At 38.7% G+C, this 18,681-nt stretch overlaps 2 protein-coding genes across 5 annotated transcripts; one reads left to right on the top strand and one right to left on the bottom strand.

Moving 5' to 3' along the window:
• Window positions 1-48: 48 nt before the first annotated feature.
• Window positions 49-6,158, bottom strand: LOC137189729 (zinc finger protein 518B). Of its 2 annotated transcripts, none has more exons than XM_067599788.1 (2): window positions 5,309-6,158; window positions 49-4,942 (listed from the first exon to the last, which is right to left on the bottom strand). In XM_067599788.1, exon 2 carries the CDS (start codon window positions 4,803-4,805, stop codon window positions 2,283-2,285), a length of 2,523 nt encoding a protein of 840 aa, XP_067455889.1. In that variant the 5' UTR covers window positions 4,806-4,942; window positions 5,309-6,158; the 3' UTR covers window positions 49-2,282. The 2 variants fall into 2 exon arrangements, with proteins under 2 accessions (XP_067455889.1, XP_067455890.1); XM_067599789.1 differs by lacking the exon at window positions 5,309-6,158 and adding an exon at window positions 5,118-5,253.
• Window positions 6,159-6,765: 607 nt separating this feature from the next.
• Window positions 6,766-17,597, top strand: gsr (glutathione reductase). Of its 3 annotated transcripts, XM_067599791.1 has the most exons (13): window positions 6,766-7,122; window positions 7,533-7,704; window positions 8,756-8,782; window positions 8,895-8,983; window positions 10,279-10,348; window positions 10,538-10,685; window positions 10,847-10,901; window positions 10,980-11,079; window positions 11,205-11,459; window positions 14,135-14,246; window positions 15,232-15,363; window positions 15,543-15,676; window positions 16,939-17,597. In XM_067599791.1, exons 1-13 carry the CDS (start codon window positions 7,073-7,075, stop codon window positions 17,086-17,088), a joined length of 1,494 nt encoding a protein of 497 aa, XP_067455892.1. In that variant the 5' UTR covers window positions 6,766-7,072; the 3' UTR covers window positions 17,089-17,597. The 3 variants fall into 3 exon arrangements, with proteins under 3 accessions (XP_067455892.1, XP_067455891.1, XP_067455893.1); XM_067599790.1 differs by lacking the exon at window positions 6,766-7,122 and having other exon boundaries at window positions 7,356-7,704; XM_067599792.1 differs by lacking the exon at window positions 6,766-7,122 and having other exon boundaries at window positions 7,556-7,696.
• The last annotated feature ends 1,084 nt before the right edge of the window (window positions 17,598-18,681 follow it).

Below are 18,681 nucleotides of genomic sequence, written 5' to 3'. Positions count from 1 at the left end.
CCACAAGCACTTAATGCAATTCTGTTGAACAAACTGGAATCAGTCATGTTAACTGTGATCATGTTTACTTTCTTTTAATAGAAAAAAAAAAATTGTTACACAATTGTTATTATAAAAGCATGGGACACGATGAAAATGAACACAGAATGTAGTAAAACAGTTTCAACTGGAACATGAGTAATTCTCCCACAAATGAACAATGAATAAAAGGCAAAGTAAAACATTCAGAGAGGACTGTCAAACACCTTTTAAAATAATATATATATAATAAAGACGGAGTACAGCACGGCAGCTTCAGACACTGCAATGTTAGGAAAGTAAAGCACAACATAACCGCTGTGGCAAAAGAGGCCGTGGAATGTCAGGCATTCCCTACGGAGTATGAACACCATCATCACGTTTTATATTTATAGGTAAATATACAATAAAATCAGTGGGTGACCAAAACGTATATACACAATAAAAACTGTAGGTAACCAAAACCTATACATTTAATAATAGGTCTAGCACCTCATATGTCATTATTACGTTATAAACAAAGACACACAGGTGTCATAATGCTGTCAGAAGAAGACAAATAGATCTGCAAAGTATCAGGAAAGAAGATTGCTAATGTCCTATGTGATGCTTTTTGAAAACTATACAAGTTCCAACAAGTTTCAAGTTCCCCAGAGTCACCACAGTCACTGAGTATCTATGGTACATGGTGGTAAAATCTTATAAAATACAAGTATGTGTCTGTCTTTCTCTTACAGTAATAAACCCGTCTGGCTTGTTTTTAATCACTCCATCATGCATTGCATTATTGTTTAGGAGCTCCTGGGTTTTCTACAAAGTGCGGATGGAACTTGGGACCTCAAGAGAAAGCAAACTATATGGCACAAGCAGCAACACAAGTTGAAAAATTTTTTTTCCCCCCCGCATTAACACTTGTTTCTAGGATTGTAACTCATTTAGGTTCATTATAAAATATCTGTGGCTAATTACACATTATATTCAATGAAAACATACACTTTATGTGTTGGAAACAGTAAAAATAATATAATATTCGATTACAAAGATGCATGTGAGACTCGACAATGAAATGCACAATTCTGTAGACGTCCAAATTTTCGCTTTTAAGCCCAAGTCTCATAAAAAAACAATACTAATGGTGCATTCAGGCACTGCTTGTTAACTCGTAAAATCACAAACTTTCAAGTTAATCACCAAGAAAAGCCAGCAAAGTGATAAATACCAGTGGGAAGCTGGAGCATACACCATAATACCCAAGTATAACTGTGATTTCACACAACACATGATGGACAGCTGACAAACACAGCTTCCATTTCTCTAACACTCTGTGGTTTACAACATATCTATACCGCTCCCTAAGACACTCATTACAAGCTTCCGTTATTTACACCTTGCAGTGGCTTTCTCAACGATCTAGTTTACGTGATATATTTACCAGTGACTGATAAAAATCTGGAAAATGTGCAAAGATTGCCTGAGTGCACCACTTCACAACTGACTGTGATTATGGGATAATGATAGCTGCACCGATTGTGACCTTTTAAAAACCGGACAAAAGAAAACCACAGGCTGCATCTAGAGGAGCCTTTGAGATGAAAAATTTACAAGGTAATTGGTCTTGAAATGTGACTTTTTGCATGCGTCTATCTACAACTAGTCATTGTCGCATCAAATGAGGAAGAGGAACACTGTCAGAAGAGCAAAACGTTTTCCAGGCTTTAAGTCCTCCAAGTTCATATATGGTGACTGTAAAGGGACTTTTTGCTCTCCTTATGTTGGGACTGTTCTGTTAATCTGAGAATTAACTACAGTAAAATGGGGATTAATACTTGAACAGAACCTTAATTGTATATTTTTTTTTGATTCTGAGTGGGTTTAATCATCTCAAACAAAAAAAAATACAGCAAGTTTTCCTTTTTAAATGAACAGCATGTCTTAATGCCTTCCACTTTGACAGACCTACTGGCTTCTAAGACTTCTTAAACAGCACTTAACATCTGTGTATTTATGACTGCAACCTACTACAGCAGTTGTGATCTATGACTCAAAGCAGTCAAACTACATTGCACTTGATTATTCCTTATCCCATGCATATTTAGACAACATATAACAACGTTCAGTGACGCTCAGATATGTCCATATGCCCTTCATCTTCTGCTCCCATAAATAAAATAATTGCCCAAATAATTTGTCATTTTTTTGAAGTCAGAATTCCTATTGTAATACTAGTTATTTCCTCATAAATGTACACTTGTGTCCGTTGAAATTCATGGAAAGACCCCAACAGTGCACCCCATCACCTCATATTTCTGTCCCATCACTTTGCTGAGCCTCATTTTTAAGATTTGGCACTTTGGAACCGCCTCAGAGGCTCCTGAGTCAGCAACAGTGTCTGCTCTCGTGCCCTGTACGGGGGCCCGGGGCTTTGGGTGATTGAGTACCACCACGGGCTGGTTCGGGCCTGGTCGTTTCACCGGTTGGTCCACCTTCAGCGGCATGGGGTGAATAACTGTACAGTCAGTCAGACGGCCCACGGGTATCTGAGTCTTATATTTTGATATTCTAAGTTTCAGTCCTTTCTTGCTTTTCTTCCACACGCCTACTTGTACCCTTTTCAAAGAGACAGTCAGGAATTTTGAAGAGATATCATGCTCACTTTTTGCCATAACAGGTATTTGCTGTAGGGGGTCTGCAGTGACAGATGAATCTACATGTGAGGCAAGTTCGGAAACAGGTTTCTTGTCTGTTGAAGACTTTAAATCAGGAGTTTGACTGCGTTTATCTTTGTCTGTCAACGTAGTGTTTTTTTCTTCCTTCTTGACATGGAGATTTTTCTGGGTCAGTGCAAGAGGGTGCTGAATACCTTTATCAGACTCTTCTACTTTGACTGACTTACTGATCCGCTCTTTCAATAAGCAGTCATGTGTGAAGGATCCATTTTTTTTGGGCACCTGAGCGCAGTTTCCTGACGTCGGTGCCTCCTTCATCTTCTCTGTGCTGACATTTGTTATCTTGATGTGATCTCCAGTGATACTATTGTTACTTTTATCCATCACTATGCCACGCAGAGCCATTACCAGTGGCTGCATGGAGCCTTGGACGTCTTCTGGTTGTTGACTCAATGAAAACACAGAGGAGATGACAGGAAACCCCTCCGGTTCTGGGATGTCACCCTCAGCTGCCCTCTCATTGGATCTGACTTCCTGAGTCCAAGATGAACTTTTTGAATTTGTGTGATTACAAACCACAGGTGTTTTGACTGATGGGGGCTCATTTAGAGTCCTCCGTGCAGTGCCAGGTACCGGAAAGGATGGATTTGCAGAGAGGTTATCCTTGCAGAGTGAGATTGCTGAAGGTCTCACTTGGGCAGTTGCAGCTAAGGGAACAATCAAGGAAGGAGAGGGTGATTTCAAACTTTGCTGCTTCACACCCACCGCCTCTTTCTTTATTTTTGGAGTGTTGTCTTTGAGGTGCGTCTCCCCAGGTTCCAGTTTAACGGCCACTGACACATCTTGAGGAGTGCTTTTTATGTCACTTGGCCTCCTGGGTGAAATAATCTTGGAATGCTCTGGAATAAAACTTTTTCTCTCGTCCACTGTTCTCTGAGAAACATGCGTTCCTATGTTTTCTGGATGCAGGTTGCTTGTCAAACTATTGACAGCCCTGCTGCAGATAACAGTGGCATGCGCTGCATTGTGGTTTGCAGGTTCTCTCTGCGTGACAATGATCCCACTATTTCTTTCTCTTACAAGATTGACGATACTTTTGGAAACTTTGTTTGGGGTGACTGTGTGACATTCCAAGTTGATAACTTCTTGTGATGCTCTTTTCAATCCACATTTTTCTTTGCTTACTTGATTTAAAAGGCTTTTGGAAATATTGGCTGGGACAACAGTTGGTCGTTCCACATTCACAGTCTTTGTTTCAAACTGTTTCCTGTTAATTGTGCACATCCCCATACTAGTAGACTTTACTGTGTTTGGATGATTTAACGCAGATGATAATGGTTTTCCCAGTGCAGTGTTTTGAGACACTGTGGTCCTTCCGTCTTTTATCACAGACTCATTTTCCTGTTGAGAGAAGAGCCTCAGCTTTAGCTCCTTTGTCCCATTGACAGTTTTCACCTCTACAAGTTCAACCAAGCAGCCAGCAGGGATTGTTACTTCCTCTGGAAGTGATACAGTGAAAGCCCTGTTGTGTTGAATGGGTCCATTCTGAAGGGACAAGAGTTCTGCATGACCATTAGTGGCATTGGATAAATTTGTGTCCAGTGTTTTGCCTTTCTGTTCATCTTTTCCTAGTCTGAGTGCAGGTGTGCTGGGCGTTGGTACTGTCACTCGAACAAGTGGTCGAAGTGTCGATGGATCAGCAGTGGGCACACTTGGTAAGGCACTGGAGACAGGGACATGTGGAGTTTTTGTCATGCCAGGCTTAGTGGGTCCTTGAGTAATGCTTTTACTGTGCAGACGCTCAATGTGCTTCACAAGGCACAGCCTCCTCATGTAGCCCTGTCCACAGTGAGGACACTTGAACGGATACTTAGCAGTGTGTTGCTTCAGGTGAGCGTTCAGCTCTGCCTCACTGAACGAGACATTGTTGCAATAAAAGCAGTAAAACCTTGTCCCCATGTGCTCAATCATATGCTTCTTGAACACTGCAGCGTCTGTGGAAGCAAATCCGCATTTCTCACAATACATCACATTGGAAGTGCTTAACACATGACCCAGGGCCAAGTTAGGATGTCCACCGCCCATAGATGATGGCATGCTTTGGTAGCTGACAGGCTTCATGTTGATCGGTGAGATCACCTGGCAACAGGTCCTACTAATTCAGAGGCTATACTGAGGAGTAAACATCCATCTCCACCTGACGCCCAGAGTTTTCTCCTCAGAGGAGCGCAGAAACTGACAAATTAGGTGTCTTCCCCCTGTGAGAAGCAAATGAGAAAAAAAATGCTTTAACAGTGGAGTCAGTTACTGAAGCTTACAGTGCTAACATTACAGGCAAGGCCCATAAAGCCCCTCCCCCCTCACACACAGCTCAAGCAGCATTTTTTTACGCATGCAGTTACCTGTTCTTCAATACACGGATTGTATGTTTACCTTAAGATGCACAGCGGTGAACTAAAATGTATATAGCCACCTCTATTTACATTTTTCTGCTGCTGCCGCGGGCACGCTTCCTTTGCACACAAGGAAAAGGCCCCATCTGACCACAACAGGGGGGTCGTAACGACGACGGTTCGCATTTAAACTGTTTATGTTTGTAAAGAAGTGAAATCTCGCATACATACCTATTTGGAGTGCTGTGTAATGACGTTTTCATAGATTAAAAAAATATATCTCTGTTGACGTCCAGTAACGCTTGCCAACGCTGCCAGTCGAGCCGTTTTTTTACATTAGCTTGTCGTTAGCCAAAGCTAGCTAAAGCACTCCGGAAACGGGTTGATCAAGCCTTCAAATTAAGAGCGTCGGATTAATATTAAAAATACTCCAATAGATGCTTTTTTCTCAACATACCTTTATCAATCAATCAACCAAATAAACAAATTTACAATTTACAATTTCATTTACCAGACGCTTTTATCCAAAGCGGTACATCTGAGAGCTGATACACAAGCAAATAACCAACCAACCAAACAAACAAATAACCAACCAATTAATCAATCAATCAATTCTAACTAACTTTATTTATATAGCACCTTTCATACAAGTCAAATGCAATTCAAAGTGCTTCACAATTGATTACCAAACGTAAAGGTAATATACAACCTCATGTTATATGCTTGCTGCTGTTTTAAGGCTTTTTTTCTTTTGTGTACTTTTGTGTAATTATATCATTACTTTATTTTTTGTTTCTGAAACTTTCCTAATATCGTTACACAATGTATTTTAAATAATCTCATATTTTTGAAGTTATGTTTGTTTAAACCGTTTATTCTGCTGGTGCACTGTTTTTGGTCTGGGGGACATGGAAGTTAATTTTGGTGTATGCGAATACTGAGAAATGACAATAAATAAAGAAATCTTGAATATGCATTTGGAGACTAATGCACACTAAAATAACTAAAAAGCCAAAAAAAGAGTTAATTGAATAAGAACAGTAAAAGATGAATAGTTAAGATAATAAAATATAAATAATAAATGATCATAGAAGCAATAAGAATGTCAATCAAATAAAATTATAAAACACTACACAAAATAAATAGATTATAATAAAACTGTAAAATATAAATAAAATCAAATAGAATAAAATAAATAATGATGATTATAGATAAATGAAAAGTATAATAATAACACCATACAATTATGAACGTAAAGCCAGGCTGACGGATTTAGATATTGTTCTTTATGCTGCTGCGAGAGTGAAGGATTATTTTGAAAGTTGTGACCGGATGTTCATATTTTTATTTTGTTTTTTTCTTGACAGCTGGCGAACTGTGCGTAGCATAGCTGCTATTCTTAAAGAAACACCACGCAAACATCTGACATGTCCTTAGCGATATATTTTCCTAGGATGGCAAAGTTATGACCCGCCCTCCTCTGCCTCTGATTGGCTGACCGTGATATTCTTACCAATCACACTCCTCACGCCTAAACCTAACCAACGAAGGCAACGAGTACTAGCCAATCAGAGGCAGAGTAGGGCGGTTCCTGTCTTCGCCATCCTAGGAAAACAATGGCGACATTTCCCAATACCGTTGACGTTAAAATCTAAACCTGCCTACAAAAAAAATCACGTAAACACTTTTTGATTGGTTAGTTCCGTTTACGCACGCCCATGACAGACAGCATTATATTTATTAATTTTTAACGCGTCGGTACCCTTTTATCTTTTTAATCGTTGAAGGCAATCGTTTCTTTTACAGACAAATGCGTTATAAATGGGTTTGTATTACTGTGGGTTCACTCAGTGACACAGGAAGTGCTTTAAAGCTTTTATATTTGATGTGACAAAGTCAGGCCTCCACCAGCTGACAGTCATCAGAGAGAGAAAGAGATAAACAACCGCACATGGTGGATACTTCTTATTAAAATGCCCTGAAGCCAACAAAATCATGCTGTTTGTAAAAGTGTGCAGACTACTTCGCACTGTGTCACTGCCAAGGTGAGTAATATGTCAGATACTGGGCAAGGCTGTTACTCTGCTTAATTGTCGTAAAGTTTTCTTTAATTATATGACTTCTATCTAAAATCCTAAATGCTCAGATGCCTTCAGTCTTTCCCAGTTTAATTCTTGTTGCAGAATTTGCTCTGATTTAAAGCTGTTGTTGTAACCCCTGTAGCTCATGTGAGGATCACCATGACTATTGTGACAACTGTTTCTGGGATTTACACACCATTGTTGTAATTCATAATGACACAGCAGTGGCTTTCACTTTGACCCTCCCATTCCCCCGTTTGTCCGACACATACGCCTGCGAGCTTCCTGGTTATGGCAATATTAAACCGGCTAACCCGGACTAGAGCTCCCTGCTTCTTCATCCTCCGAAAGCAGCTTTTCTCGTCTTTTCGCAGACACGGAGTGATACGCCGCAGCATGGCCTCAGACCCGACGGCAGCAGACACAACCCGGTTCGACTTTCTGGTGATCGGCGGCGGGTCTGGAGGTCTAGCCGGCGCTCGGAGGGCGGCGGAGCTCGGCGCAGCGACCGCCGTGATCGAGAGTCACAAACTCGGAGGTACCTGCGTGAGTAAAAAAAAAACAAAAAAAAAACAGAAAAACAAAACACTGCCATCCATCCTCTCTGCAACTTTTACACACGCACGTTAGTTACCAGGTTCACTGCGAAGCCTCCGGACTCCTTTTGTGGAAGTTTTTTTTTTTGTTGTGTGCAACAAACATGGTGGGTTTGTTTGAAGTTTGAAGCGTCCCAGCTCATAAGCACTCCTCTAGCCATGGGGCATACTAACCCAATTTAAAAGACATCAGAGATATAGTCTTAACATTTCTGGTATTGATGAGGATCCCCTTATTAACTAAAAACAAAAAACAGATGCAGACAATAGAAAGTGTTGAGACAAATGTGGTATTTGGTATGTGCACAAGGGCTGCAATGTGAAGAAGAGGCTTCATAAAGCTATAGTTTCTATTATTGCAGGGCTATTATATTTGAAGGCATTATAGTGTATATAGGTGTTCATATTATTGTGTCCACCCATTACAATCACTTTTCTTTAGCCGATCTAAGAGACGGGAAGCTGTTTATTGATATTGCTGCAGATTTGTCTTTCACCACTTTAACCACAGACACTGATTGCATCAAGCCAAGACAGTTTGCCAAACTAATCAAATTTAGCTAAAATAAGGAAATAAACTCTCATAATCTGATTATATTTTTATATATGAACCATTATGACAAGGAGTTCAACAGAAAACTTTGATAAGAAGTTCATATTAATTTTAACATTAATCGACTTTAAGTAGTATCATATCATGATGGTATGGTTTTACTATATTATTGTTGTTGGTGTCCAAATTAATGATTCCAAGAAGAGCATGATTAAAAACTAACAAAAATAGTTATTGAAGGTTTTCTTTAACATGTTTGAAGAGTTTTGTTTGACATTAAGCAACAAGGAGTTCGCATACATTCATTATATTGTGATATACTGTATGTATATCTTGAACTGCAATGATCTCTCATCTAGGAAGACAAAATAAGCATATTTTATTCAGAAAAGAAAGTTTTCTTGCATGCTATTTATATCTTATTTTGCTTTCTTCGCATGTTTTCCAGGTCAATGTCGGCTGTGTCCCAAAGAAGGTACAGTTTTCTTTCCACTCTTGTTGTAATAAGTTTTAACAGCATAATCATTTGTTAATGCGCACAAAAGTTTACTAAATGTCAATTCTTCTTCCTTTATCTCTCTTCACAGGTTATGTGGAATGCAGCGGTTCATGCCGAGTATCTCCATGATCACAGTGACTACGGCTTTGACATTGAAAACGTTCGTTTCAGTTGGGAGTAAGTTATCTCTCGGTGTCTTATTTCACTTTTTTTGTGCAACCTCACTGCGCTCCATTGACACCTGTTATGTGTGTTCCTGAAAAAAAAACAATGTCCCTTTTCACAGAAACAACTTCCTTGTCTGTTAGGTCTCTTTACTGCTTCACTTTAGCCCACATCTCTATCTCTGTGCACAACATGGTTAAGTAAAGGCGATTGTGAAAGATAGAGGGTAGGAAGGAGTGGCCACAGAATGAGGAAATAACAGTCAAGGATACAAAACATTAACCTAAAATAGGGTTTGGCTTTATTCTAAAGTAAACCTGCATGAAATTATCCAACTGTCTACATACTTCTGTGTTGTAAGTGTATCATCAGTGTTTTACAATCTAAAGCTATTTTCATGAAACCACGTAAAAAATGATGTTATTTCTACTTTTGTTGCAACCTTTGAGGTTGTTGTGTTGGATTGCGTTGTTTGTTTCATGTTTCTGTCATTTTGGACTTTCCAGCAGTAGAATTTACAATCCAATGTCAGTAGATTGATGTGGTTTTCATACTATTTTACTCATAAATAAGATGATAATAATGTGTAAGACGCATTATTAGTGGAATATCAAATAACAGCATAAGGAAATACTCTTATAGTTTCTACTTCATCCAAATAAAGTCATCAGATTTCTGTGAATGATAACAGAAGTATCAGTTGTAACAAGTAAAACAAGTGTTTATGCCAATGTATTGTTTACAAAAGCAGGAAGGGCTTTGCCTGCCTGGATCATATCTGTAACTGAGCCCCAGCAGACAGGAGCAGTCTTGTGAACAGGCAGTTGCACGTTTGAATCCCAGGACCAGGCATGAAATTCTGGGAAATTGAAAATGTGAAACCTGCTTATTCCCTCCAAATGTTTGAATTTGTATAGTGGAGCTGCTGGGAGACACACGGCTGAATGCTTCACTACATGATGGAAGTGTGTAGACAGTTGGACACTGAAGCTTTTTATGTCAAATTTAATTCTGACATCATTGCTAAATGTATTTTTTTACTCCAATAATAGTAGTTTAGGAATTAATGTTCACAAATATGCTCAGATGTAGGCTGAAAATTCAAAAGCTCCACTTAAATAAAGTGGAGCCTTTATTTAAGTGAAGTTTATTTTCTATTTTTCAATTTTTTTGTTTGTTTCTTTTACTCATAGAAGCGTATGAGTGTTAATGCATCCTGTGAACATAGTTGAGAAGCAAGCTTTACTTAAATAAATAAGGGTAAAACAAACATACCTCTTATCTATGATCATATCCTGTATTTGCAGAACTCTCAAGGCCAAAAGGGATGCTTATGTTAGTCACCTAAATCGCGTTTATCGCAACAATCTCGACAAGGTAAGTACATATCCATAGTACCTTTATTATTAATTCAAAGTGTCAGGTTTCATTTACATATCTCACTTCATGTCTGTCAAGTTGGTTCTAAGCATCCTCACGGTTTCAAGAACTATTTAACTTGTTTGATTTGTTTATAATATTTCATATGAAGAAAACTTATTGCTAATGGCATATGTTCCCTTATAGGCTAAAATCCAAACTATTCTAGGTCATGCCAGGTTTACAAGTGATCCTGAGCCGACTGTGGAGGTCAATGGGAGAAAATACACGGCACCTCACATCCTCATCGCCACCGGAGGGCAGCCTTCTGTCTTGAGTGATACTGAAGTTCCAGGTAGGATATTGAATGATACTGTACTTAGGTTTTACTTGGAAAAGGTAACTGTCTTTGCGTGGAGCTGTTTTACCTTAATAACTGGTTTTATTATAGTTATAAAGAGTACTAATACAAAAGGAAACAATCATGCAAAATATTCTGTTTATCGATCATTTCAGGGGCAGGTCTGGGCATCACCAGCGATGGCTTCTTTGAACTTGAAAGCCTTCCGAAGTAAGTAATCTCTTTAGTGTTTATTGGAAATCATGTTGAAAACCATTCCTATAATCAACACTTTTGTTTTCCCGACAGGCGCAGCGTCATTGTGGGTGCTGGTTATATTGCAGTGGAGATGGCAGGCATCCTTTCCACCCTGGGATCCAAAACATCCCTTGTAATTCGACAGGCAGGAGTAAGAAGAAAATACGTAGAGCCACAAGGCCTTCTTTGACGATGAAATACATGAACACAGATTTTAAGAAATGTGCAGTAATGAAATACGTGTGTCTCCATGTACTCTCATATTCTTCTCTGTAGGTTTTGAGGAACTTTGACAGCTTCGTAAGCACAAACTGTACCAAAGAACTGCAAAACTCCGGTGTAGATTTGTGGAAGAACTCTCAGGTGAAGTCTGTCAGTAAAACAGACAGAGGTCTGGAGGTGACGCTTGTTACCAAAGATCCAGAGAAGAAAAACGAGGAGGAGAAGATCAGTACGATCCAGGAGGTGGACTGTCTTCTGTGGGCCATCGGCAGACGGCCCAATACTTCTGGACTAAACATCGGCGAGATGGTAACAGTCTGCTGTGCTCTTAAAAGGTCTCTTTATGGTGTTTACTGTAAACTGGATGCTGAAATGTACAAAGGCAACAACAGATCATTCGAAAAAGCTCAGTTGAAAAATAGGCAGATGTTCCTAGACAGACAAAATCATTAAAAACCTTCACTGTGCTCATTGAGGGGTGTTGTTTTGAAGCTGGAAAAAGTTCGCAAGACAACACATACATCCATGAAACAGTAAAAAGTAATAGTCCATCTAAGATAGTTGACTCACCTTGCCTGCTTCATTATCCTCAAACATTTAAAATGTTTGTTTCTTCAACACATATTATTTTTGTTTTCTGCTGTGTAAAAACAGCTTTGTGAAAGAAGTACATCCAGTAACACAATATTGGATGAAAAAGGTTTCATAATCAAACACTTTTTAGATAAAAAGAACCCAAAAATAAACCAGACATGGGCTCATCTTAGGTAAAGGATGGAAGATAATCAGGGAACAAGACAGGACAGATATCATGTGACAGCCGTTGTTATGTTGTTTGTATTTAGTGGTGAAGAGTGAAATGTTGGCACCCGTGAAATGCTTGTTAGCTCAGGCTGAACAAGCAAATTAATAGCGGATTAAAAGGGCAGTTAAGTCTGGGTTAGGTAGTAAGCCACAGAGAGAAGAGGGATATCAGGTTGTCCAATGAAGGATAGAGTCACAGTTTTTCAAGTCTGTCTATAAACAACAGTCAGGAGACCAAATGGACACTGAAAGAGGTTTTCCTCGCTGTAATTATTCCTCCTGTTCATACTGGCTATTAACAGATCCCCTTCAAATGCACTTTCAATGTAAGTGATGGGGGGCCAAAATCCACATTTTTGTGCAAAAATGCATTTAAAAGTTTATCTGAAGCTTATATGAGGCTTCAGTAGTCTGAGTTAGTCATATCAAGTGGATATCTGCTACATTTACAGTCTTTTTAGCATCAAATTCCCTCTTTGTGTTTCCTCGGACAGTGTTTCCCTGTTGAGCTGTGGTGGAAGTATAGTAACAAAAAGAGGGACTTTGGCACTAAAAAGACTGTACTGTTGAAAGACATCTACTTGATTTGACTCATTTAGACGACTGAAGCTTCATATCAGCTTCAGATAAACTTTTAAATACATTTTTGTACAGAAGGAGGACTGTGGATTTTGTCCCCCATCACTTACATTGTAAGTGCGTTATGAAGGGATCTTCTAATGGTCAGTATGAACAGGAGGAATGATTATGGCACATTCAAATCACTCTACCTAATTAATACCACGTACTCTGATTTATGAAAGAGAATATGACCACAAGGTCCAACATGTCCATTGGCCCGGGACCAGTAGAAGTTAATTCAGGGCAAGTTCATTGACGGGTCAGTGACTGCCAATCGGAGTCATGGGTATACAGTTTAGGACGAGGGGAGGACATTTCGCTTCATCTGATAACGTTAAAAGTAAAGTTAGGCTTTGCTGTCAGCTTCCTGACTTGTTTTGAAAAAGAGAGAGAGTGAGAGAGAGAGAGAGAACAAAGCAGTGAATGAGAGAAATAAAACTGTTATTTTCTGATTGTTTCACCGCGCTTACATTCTAAAGCACAAATAAATAACCATCAAACTCAACAGATGGTTTACTGCGGAGACAGACGCTCTTAGTTTCTGTTACATTTTCCTTCTCTGCATTTTTCCCTTTTCATTCATTCATTTCAGTTCAGCTCCGTGTCTGTGGCGGACAGGTGGCTCACAGAAGCAGACAGAAGGAGCTTAGAGTGAACACACACACACACACAAACAAACGCCATAATGTTCTTTCTCTCACTGTTCTTAACGAGTACATTTCTGCAGATCTCTGAGCATCGTCTCAGTTCTAAACACAAGAGTTTATTACTAAGTTCATCAATACTCTGAAACGTTTTTATCATAAATTCTGGTCTCTTCTCCTGATGTGTTTCATACTTTCTGGCTTTACACAAAACATGGAGAAACCTACATTTATACGCCATTCATTGACTGATTTACTGACAATATGTGCCTAATTTTATAATTTGCATAATTGTGTAATATATCAACATTACACATCCTAACTAACTAAAACTAACTAAAGGAAAACAACCAAATCTATACATTGTATACAATTAATAATTCACCAAAATTATGGAGAAAAAGAGTTATTTCCATATTTTGGCTGCTGGGCCAGTGAAAATATACAAGCGGTCAGCACTCAGGGAACCATGAAGTTATATTTGGAAAACACAAAACTTAATCACACTTTTCATTGAACACTTGGTTCCCTCTGCTCTGTGTATTCTGAGTTATATTAAGAGCCTCTGCTGTAGGATGAGTCATTGTTGTTTCTTGCTATGGACAGAAAACAAAATTTTCCGGCTCAGTTGCTTACTCCTTAATTAACTTTCTGTTATAAACGTACACTGTTTGCAACTCAGCAGCTTGTGTATAATAAGTGAGAGCAGAAACAGTCGTATCATATCTTTCCTCATAGCTGTTGTGCATCTCATCCCAAAACTTTTATCTGTGGCAACGTTGTTTGTTTTATTTGTGTTATGTTGCAAAGCCCATAGACTGTAAACTTCATAGTGGATGAGGGATACTCTTTAGGGCCTCTCTTTGTGATAATGTAGCTAATCTACAATAACCATATAATCTCTGTGTTTGTCAGGGTGTGATTACAGATGACAGGGGTCATATTGTGGTGGATGAGTTCCAAAACACCAGTCGACCAGGGATCTACGCAGTTGGAGATGTTTGTGGCAAAGCTCTTCTCACACCTGGTAGGAAGTGGCACTAATAACCCAAATCATTTTTACTGATATTGCTTAAAAACTATAGTGATGCTTATGTTAGAGCCTGGCTAATGTGGACATTTGAAAGCTGAAGCTGTTTTTTAATAGACTGAAATGCCAGATATGAAATGTATTACAGTATTATTTTATTATTGGTTGTGGGTGAAAAATGTGTTTATGGGTGCATTCACAAGAAACACTTTTTAACATAAAATGATGTCACTGTGTTTCGATAGGTAACAGTGTTCTGTAAAATGTCTTATAGAGGCAAGACTTTCTTGAAATACAATAATCACCTTTAAACACTGCTATAAATAAACACTGCTAGCAGCCACAAATAACTGCACCAAGATTTCCAGAAAATGCCTCTCCCAAGCAAAGTCTGGTATGGTTTTGCATGTTTGAAGACAGGCCAGTGATAATTACAGGAAAAACATGTTTTTGTAAACAAAACAATGATATTTGCATTAGCTCTGGTCTGGCATTAAGATAAGAAAACTGTTACAGCCTCTGTCCAATAAATTAGCTACCTTTTAGTGTTTGTGTGCTCTGTTTGCAAGCCATTGGCAGTAATTTGGCAGTTTGAACCTGAACAAACAAAAGACAGCTTTTCAGCTGTGGTTCAGGTCCAACAAGATAAACTGCTGGAGTGTTTGAACCAACCAAAGACAAAGAAAACTTACTGACCAATATTACTCTAGATCACCTTAGAAATCCATTCAAATGAAATCTGTATAGGTTGGTAAATCAAATAGTTACTTGTCTGTTTTAGTGATCTTAAAAGGTGAGCAGTGTGAATTGCTAAATCATTGATACAAGTATTTCCTGCACAATTCTCTCACAGAACAGACATCCAACTCTGTTTTATAGCCACAATAATAAGGCTTTGTGCTTGTTTTCTGGTTTGAGAATGTGAATAACATTTATTATTATTCAGAGTTGCGCTCTGATGATGTGTTGTATGTTGGGGTAGTTGCCATTGCTGCAGGCAGAAAGCTGGCACACAGACTGTTTGAGGGCAAGAAGGATTCCAAGTTGGACTACTCGTCTATTCCCACAGTGGTGTTCAGCCACCCACCCATTGGTACAGTGGGCCTCACAGAAGGTGAGTACGCCTTTACTAGAGATGTCCTCAGGTGAGCAGCGTCCTAAATTGCCTACAAATTCCAATGCTGGGAGCTGCAAATATGTTCTTGTGGTCCAACATCTGCTTTAATACACATTTCTACAGGTATTATTCTCAGTAAATTAACAAGAACTCTTATTCTTAACTGTGGTTCACAGAGGAGGCCATTAAATATAAAGGAAAGGAGAATGTGAAGATCTACAAGACCTCTTTCACTCCAATGTATCACGCCATCACTAGCAGGAAGAGTCAGTGCATCATGAAGCTGGTGTGTGTGGGCAAGGAGGAGACGGTAGGAGTCATTTGTTTACCAAATAAACGCTACATGCTGCAAGAGATTACTATCAAAACTCTACAGAAACCTTTCTGTTTAAAACTTTTCCCAACAACGAGTCATTTTAAATTCAAAATTACAATGTTGTATCGCTTGCATTGTTTCTTGAGACACACAGAACTTGGATGCATATCTGTTTGGAAGATAATGAAGATCCCAAAACCTGCTTTGAAACTTTTATGTCGTACTGCTGAATTTGAACATAATCAGAAAAGTCCACCCTAAACCATGCTCAACATGAATGTGTAAATGAAAATAACAGCCATCCATTAAGTTGCATTTTAATTTTAAATGTCAGGTTTTTGTGCTGTTCCCTTTAGAACTAAAATGCAGCTGCTCCTGTCTAGACTCGCCATTTGGCATCGATACTATAACCAATACTGAAAGAAATCCATCATAAAAAACACAAAGAGAAGTTTCCCAAGTCTGGAATGTAATTCACCCACTGGATGCCTCACATTTTGAGTATGGGGTGTGACTCTTGTTATCGCTTTTGTTCTTACAGTGTACACCTTTGTTTTCCTCGACCTTTACATGACATATAAGCCACAACTTGTTCTCACCAAGTCAGTGCAGATTCTCGGAAGTCATTCTTGGAAATGACGCAGGTTTAGGATTTCAATCACAGGAGAGCATTACATATTGATAAGTAATGTCAGCGTATCTAAGGGTTGAGTAACTTTAAAGGCCCCGAAAGCCTGTTTTCTCTATCAACTTCTTACTATGAGCGATGATTAGTTGTTTAACTTCAGAGATTTTATGTATTTGTCTGTGCTCTTCTCACTGGTTTGGATTGTGTAAGACTCAGAAAAAGGTGATGTCACATGTTTTTTGTGCACCGATCATAATTCAGAAACATTTAAATTATAGTGTGATGACAGTTCTGAGGGTGTTTGCAGGCCACTGTTAATGAAATCTGATCTGATCACACACAAAAAGTCCTGATAAAGTGAAGATGAGTTTTTGAGTGTTAATCTCTTAATAAAAATAACTAACAGTGTATTTTTCTGAACTTTAACTTTGATTGCTGCACTTTTAGGAATGAATATTTAATGTGAGAGAGAAATAATTAAGATTTGAAACCAAGTTTTCAGGAACTGTAAGATCATTACTGCCTGAAGTAAAGCCATAATAAGTTTGACATTGTCCTTATTTTTGACTTGTGTGCATCAGCTACTGCATTGATTTTTCAAATACTGAATTGTCTGTTTTTTCCCCAGGTGGTGGGCCTGCACATGCAGGGCCTGGGCTGTGATGAGATGCTGCAGGGCTTCGCCGTGGCCATCAAGATGGGTGCAACCAAATCAGACTTTGACAAGACTATTGCGATTCACCCCACCTCATCTGAGGAGTTCGTCACCATGCGTTAAAGCAAACGCAAACGGCCACCTTGCTTCCCTATACGACCAGTAACCCAGACAAGCATACCAGGACAGGGTCACCACACCATACTACTACTCTCGCATCAGCTTGACGACTTGCTTTATAAATCTACCTACATGCTTCCATTTTCTCTCATTTAAGTGACCTTATTTGTGCGCAGTGTTTAATTTTTCTAATTTTTACCTAAACGGACCAAGACCGAGTTCTGGCCTTCTTAAACTGTACTGTTGGTCTTGATTATTGATTGAATATTCTGGATTCCATTTTAATGATTGTGAAATGGAAGTGATGGATCTGCAGGTATTGTTGTCAAGTGATTGCACGGGATGTCAAATGACCTCTCTCCTAGTGTATGTGTTTGATTTGTCAGTCATTTGTAAGATGGATATTACAAACACTGCTGCTCCTTAAGGCACCTATTTACTACCAATGCAAGGTCATAACATATCTACTGTACTGTTATAAAGAATCAATAAACTTGCAGGTTTTTTCATAAGTGTTGTGATTCTTTACTGTGTGTAACACCCTTCTCTCATGGTGCCCTGCCCTCTCTGTGGGTTGTCCAATGAATGAAGTACTTCTCATATTTGGACAGAGGGAGCTGTATTCCTGAAAGTAACACCATATTTCATCACTGGTAATATTCTCCACCTCAACCATCTACAAAACACCGAAATCCTGCTTACATTTTATGAATCAGTAAAGCTCCAATATCTAAAGTAAAATTTGGTGACAATGCAAGACTTGTACTAATGTAGAGTACTTTTATATTGTGGTATTGCCACATTTACTAAAGTAAATGATCTATGAGTAAATGAATACTTCCTGCACAACTGAGTGTGACAAAATATCTTGATACCTTAAATAACTTAAGATATGAAAATATAAGGTGAGATAATAAAAAACAGTAGCAAAAAGCAGAGGTGGAAGAAGTTTCAGAGCCTTTACTTAAATAAAAGTACCAATACAGCAATGTAAAAATACTCCATTACAAGTAAAAGTCCTGCATGAAAAATCCTACTTAAGCATTAGCAGTAAAATGTACTTAAAGTATTAAAGTAAAAGTAGTGGTTTGGTCCCTCTGACTGATATATTATTATATATGACATCATTAGATTATTAATACTGAAGCATCAGTGTTTAAGCAGCATGTTACTGTTGTAGCTGCTGGAGGTGGAGCTAGTTTGAACTCCTTTATGTACAGTTATCTAGTTTAGTCCAGTGTTTCCCAACCTAGGGGTCGGCCCCTCCAAAGGGTCACCAGATAAATCAGAGGGGTCATGAGATGATTAACGGGAGAGGAAAGAAGAAAAGACAAAGTTCTGATACACAAATCTGTTTTGAGTTTTTGGACTTTTCTCTAATCTTTGATTTTTGGTGAAATATTGGATCATTTGAACATTTATTGAAATTAAACCATGTAAGAAGTTTAGAGGGGAAAATCACAACTTGGTGGAGCTGTTAACAACAACATAGACATCTGAAATGTGACCTCGACTACACACTGCTTTTTGTAAGACGTCAAAAGCCAAAAATGTTGGAAACCACTGGTTTCATCTTTAACTATGTGTTTTATTTTA

The sequence above is a fragment of the Thunnus thynnus genome, chromosome 9 (assembly GCF_963924715.1).
Source record: "Thunnus thynnus chromosome 9, fThuThy2.1, whole genome shotgun sequence".
NCBI lineage: Eukaryota > Metazoa > Chordata > Actinopteri > Scombriformes > Scombridae > Thunnus > Thunnus thynnus.
Note: the sequence above shows the minus strand (reverse complement) of the source record. Positions and strands in the feature narration are given on the sequence as shown.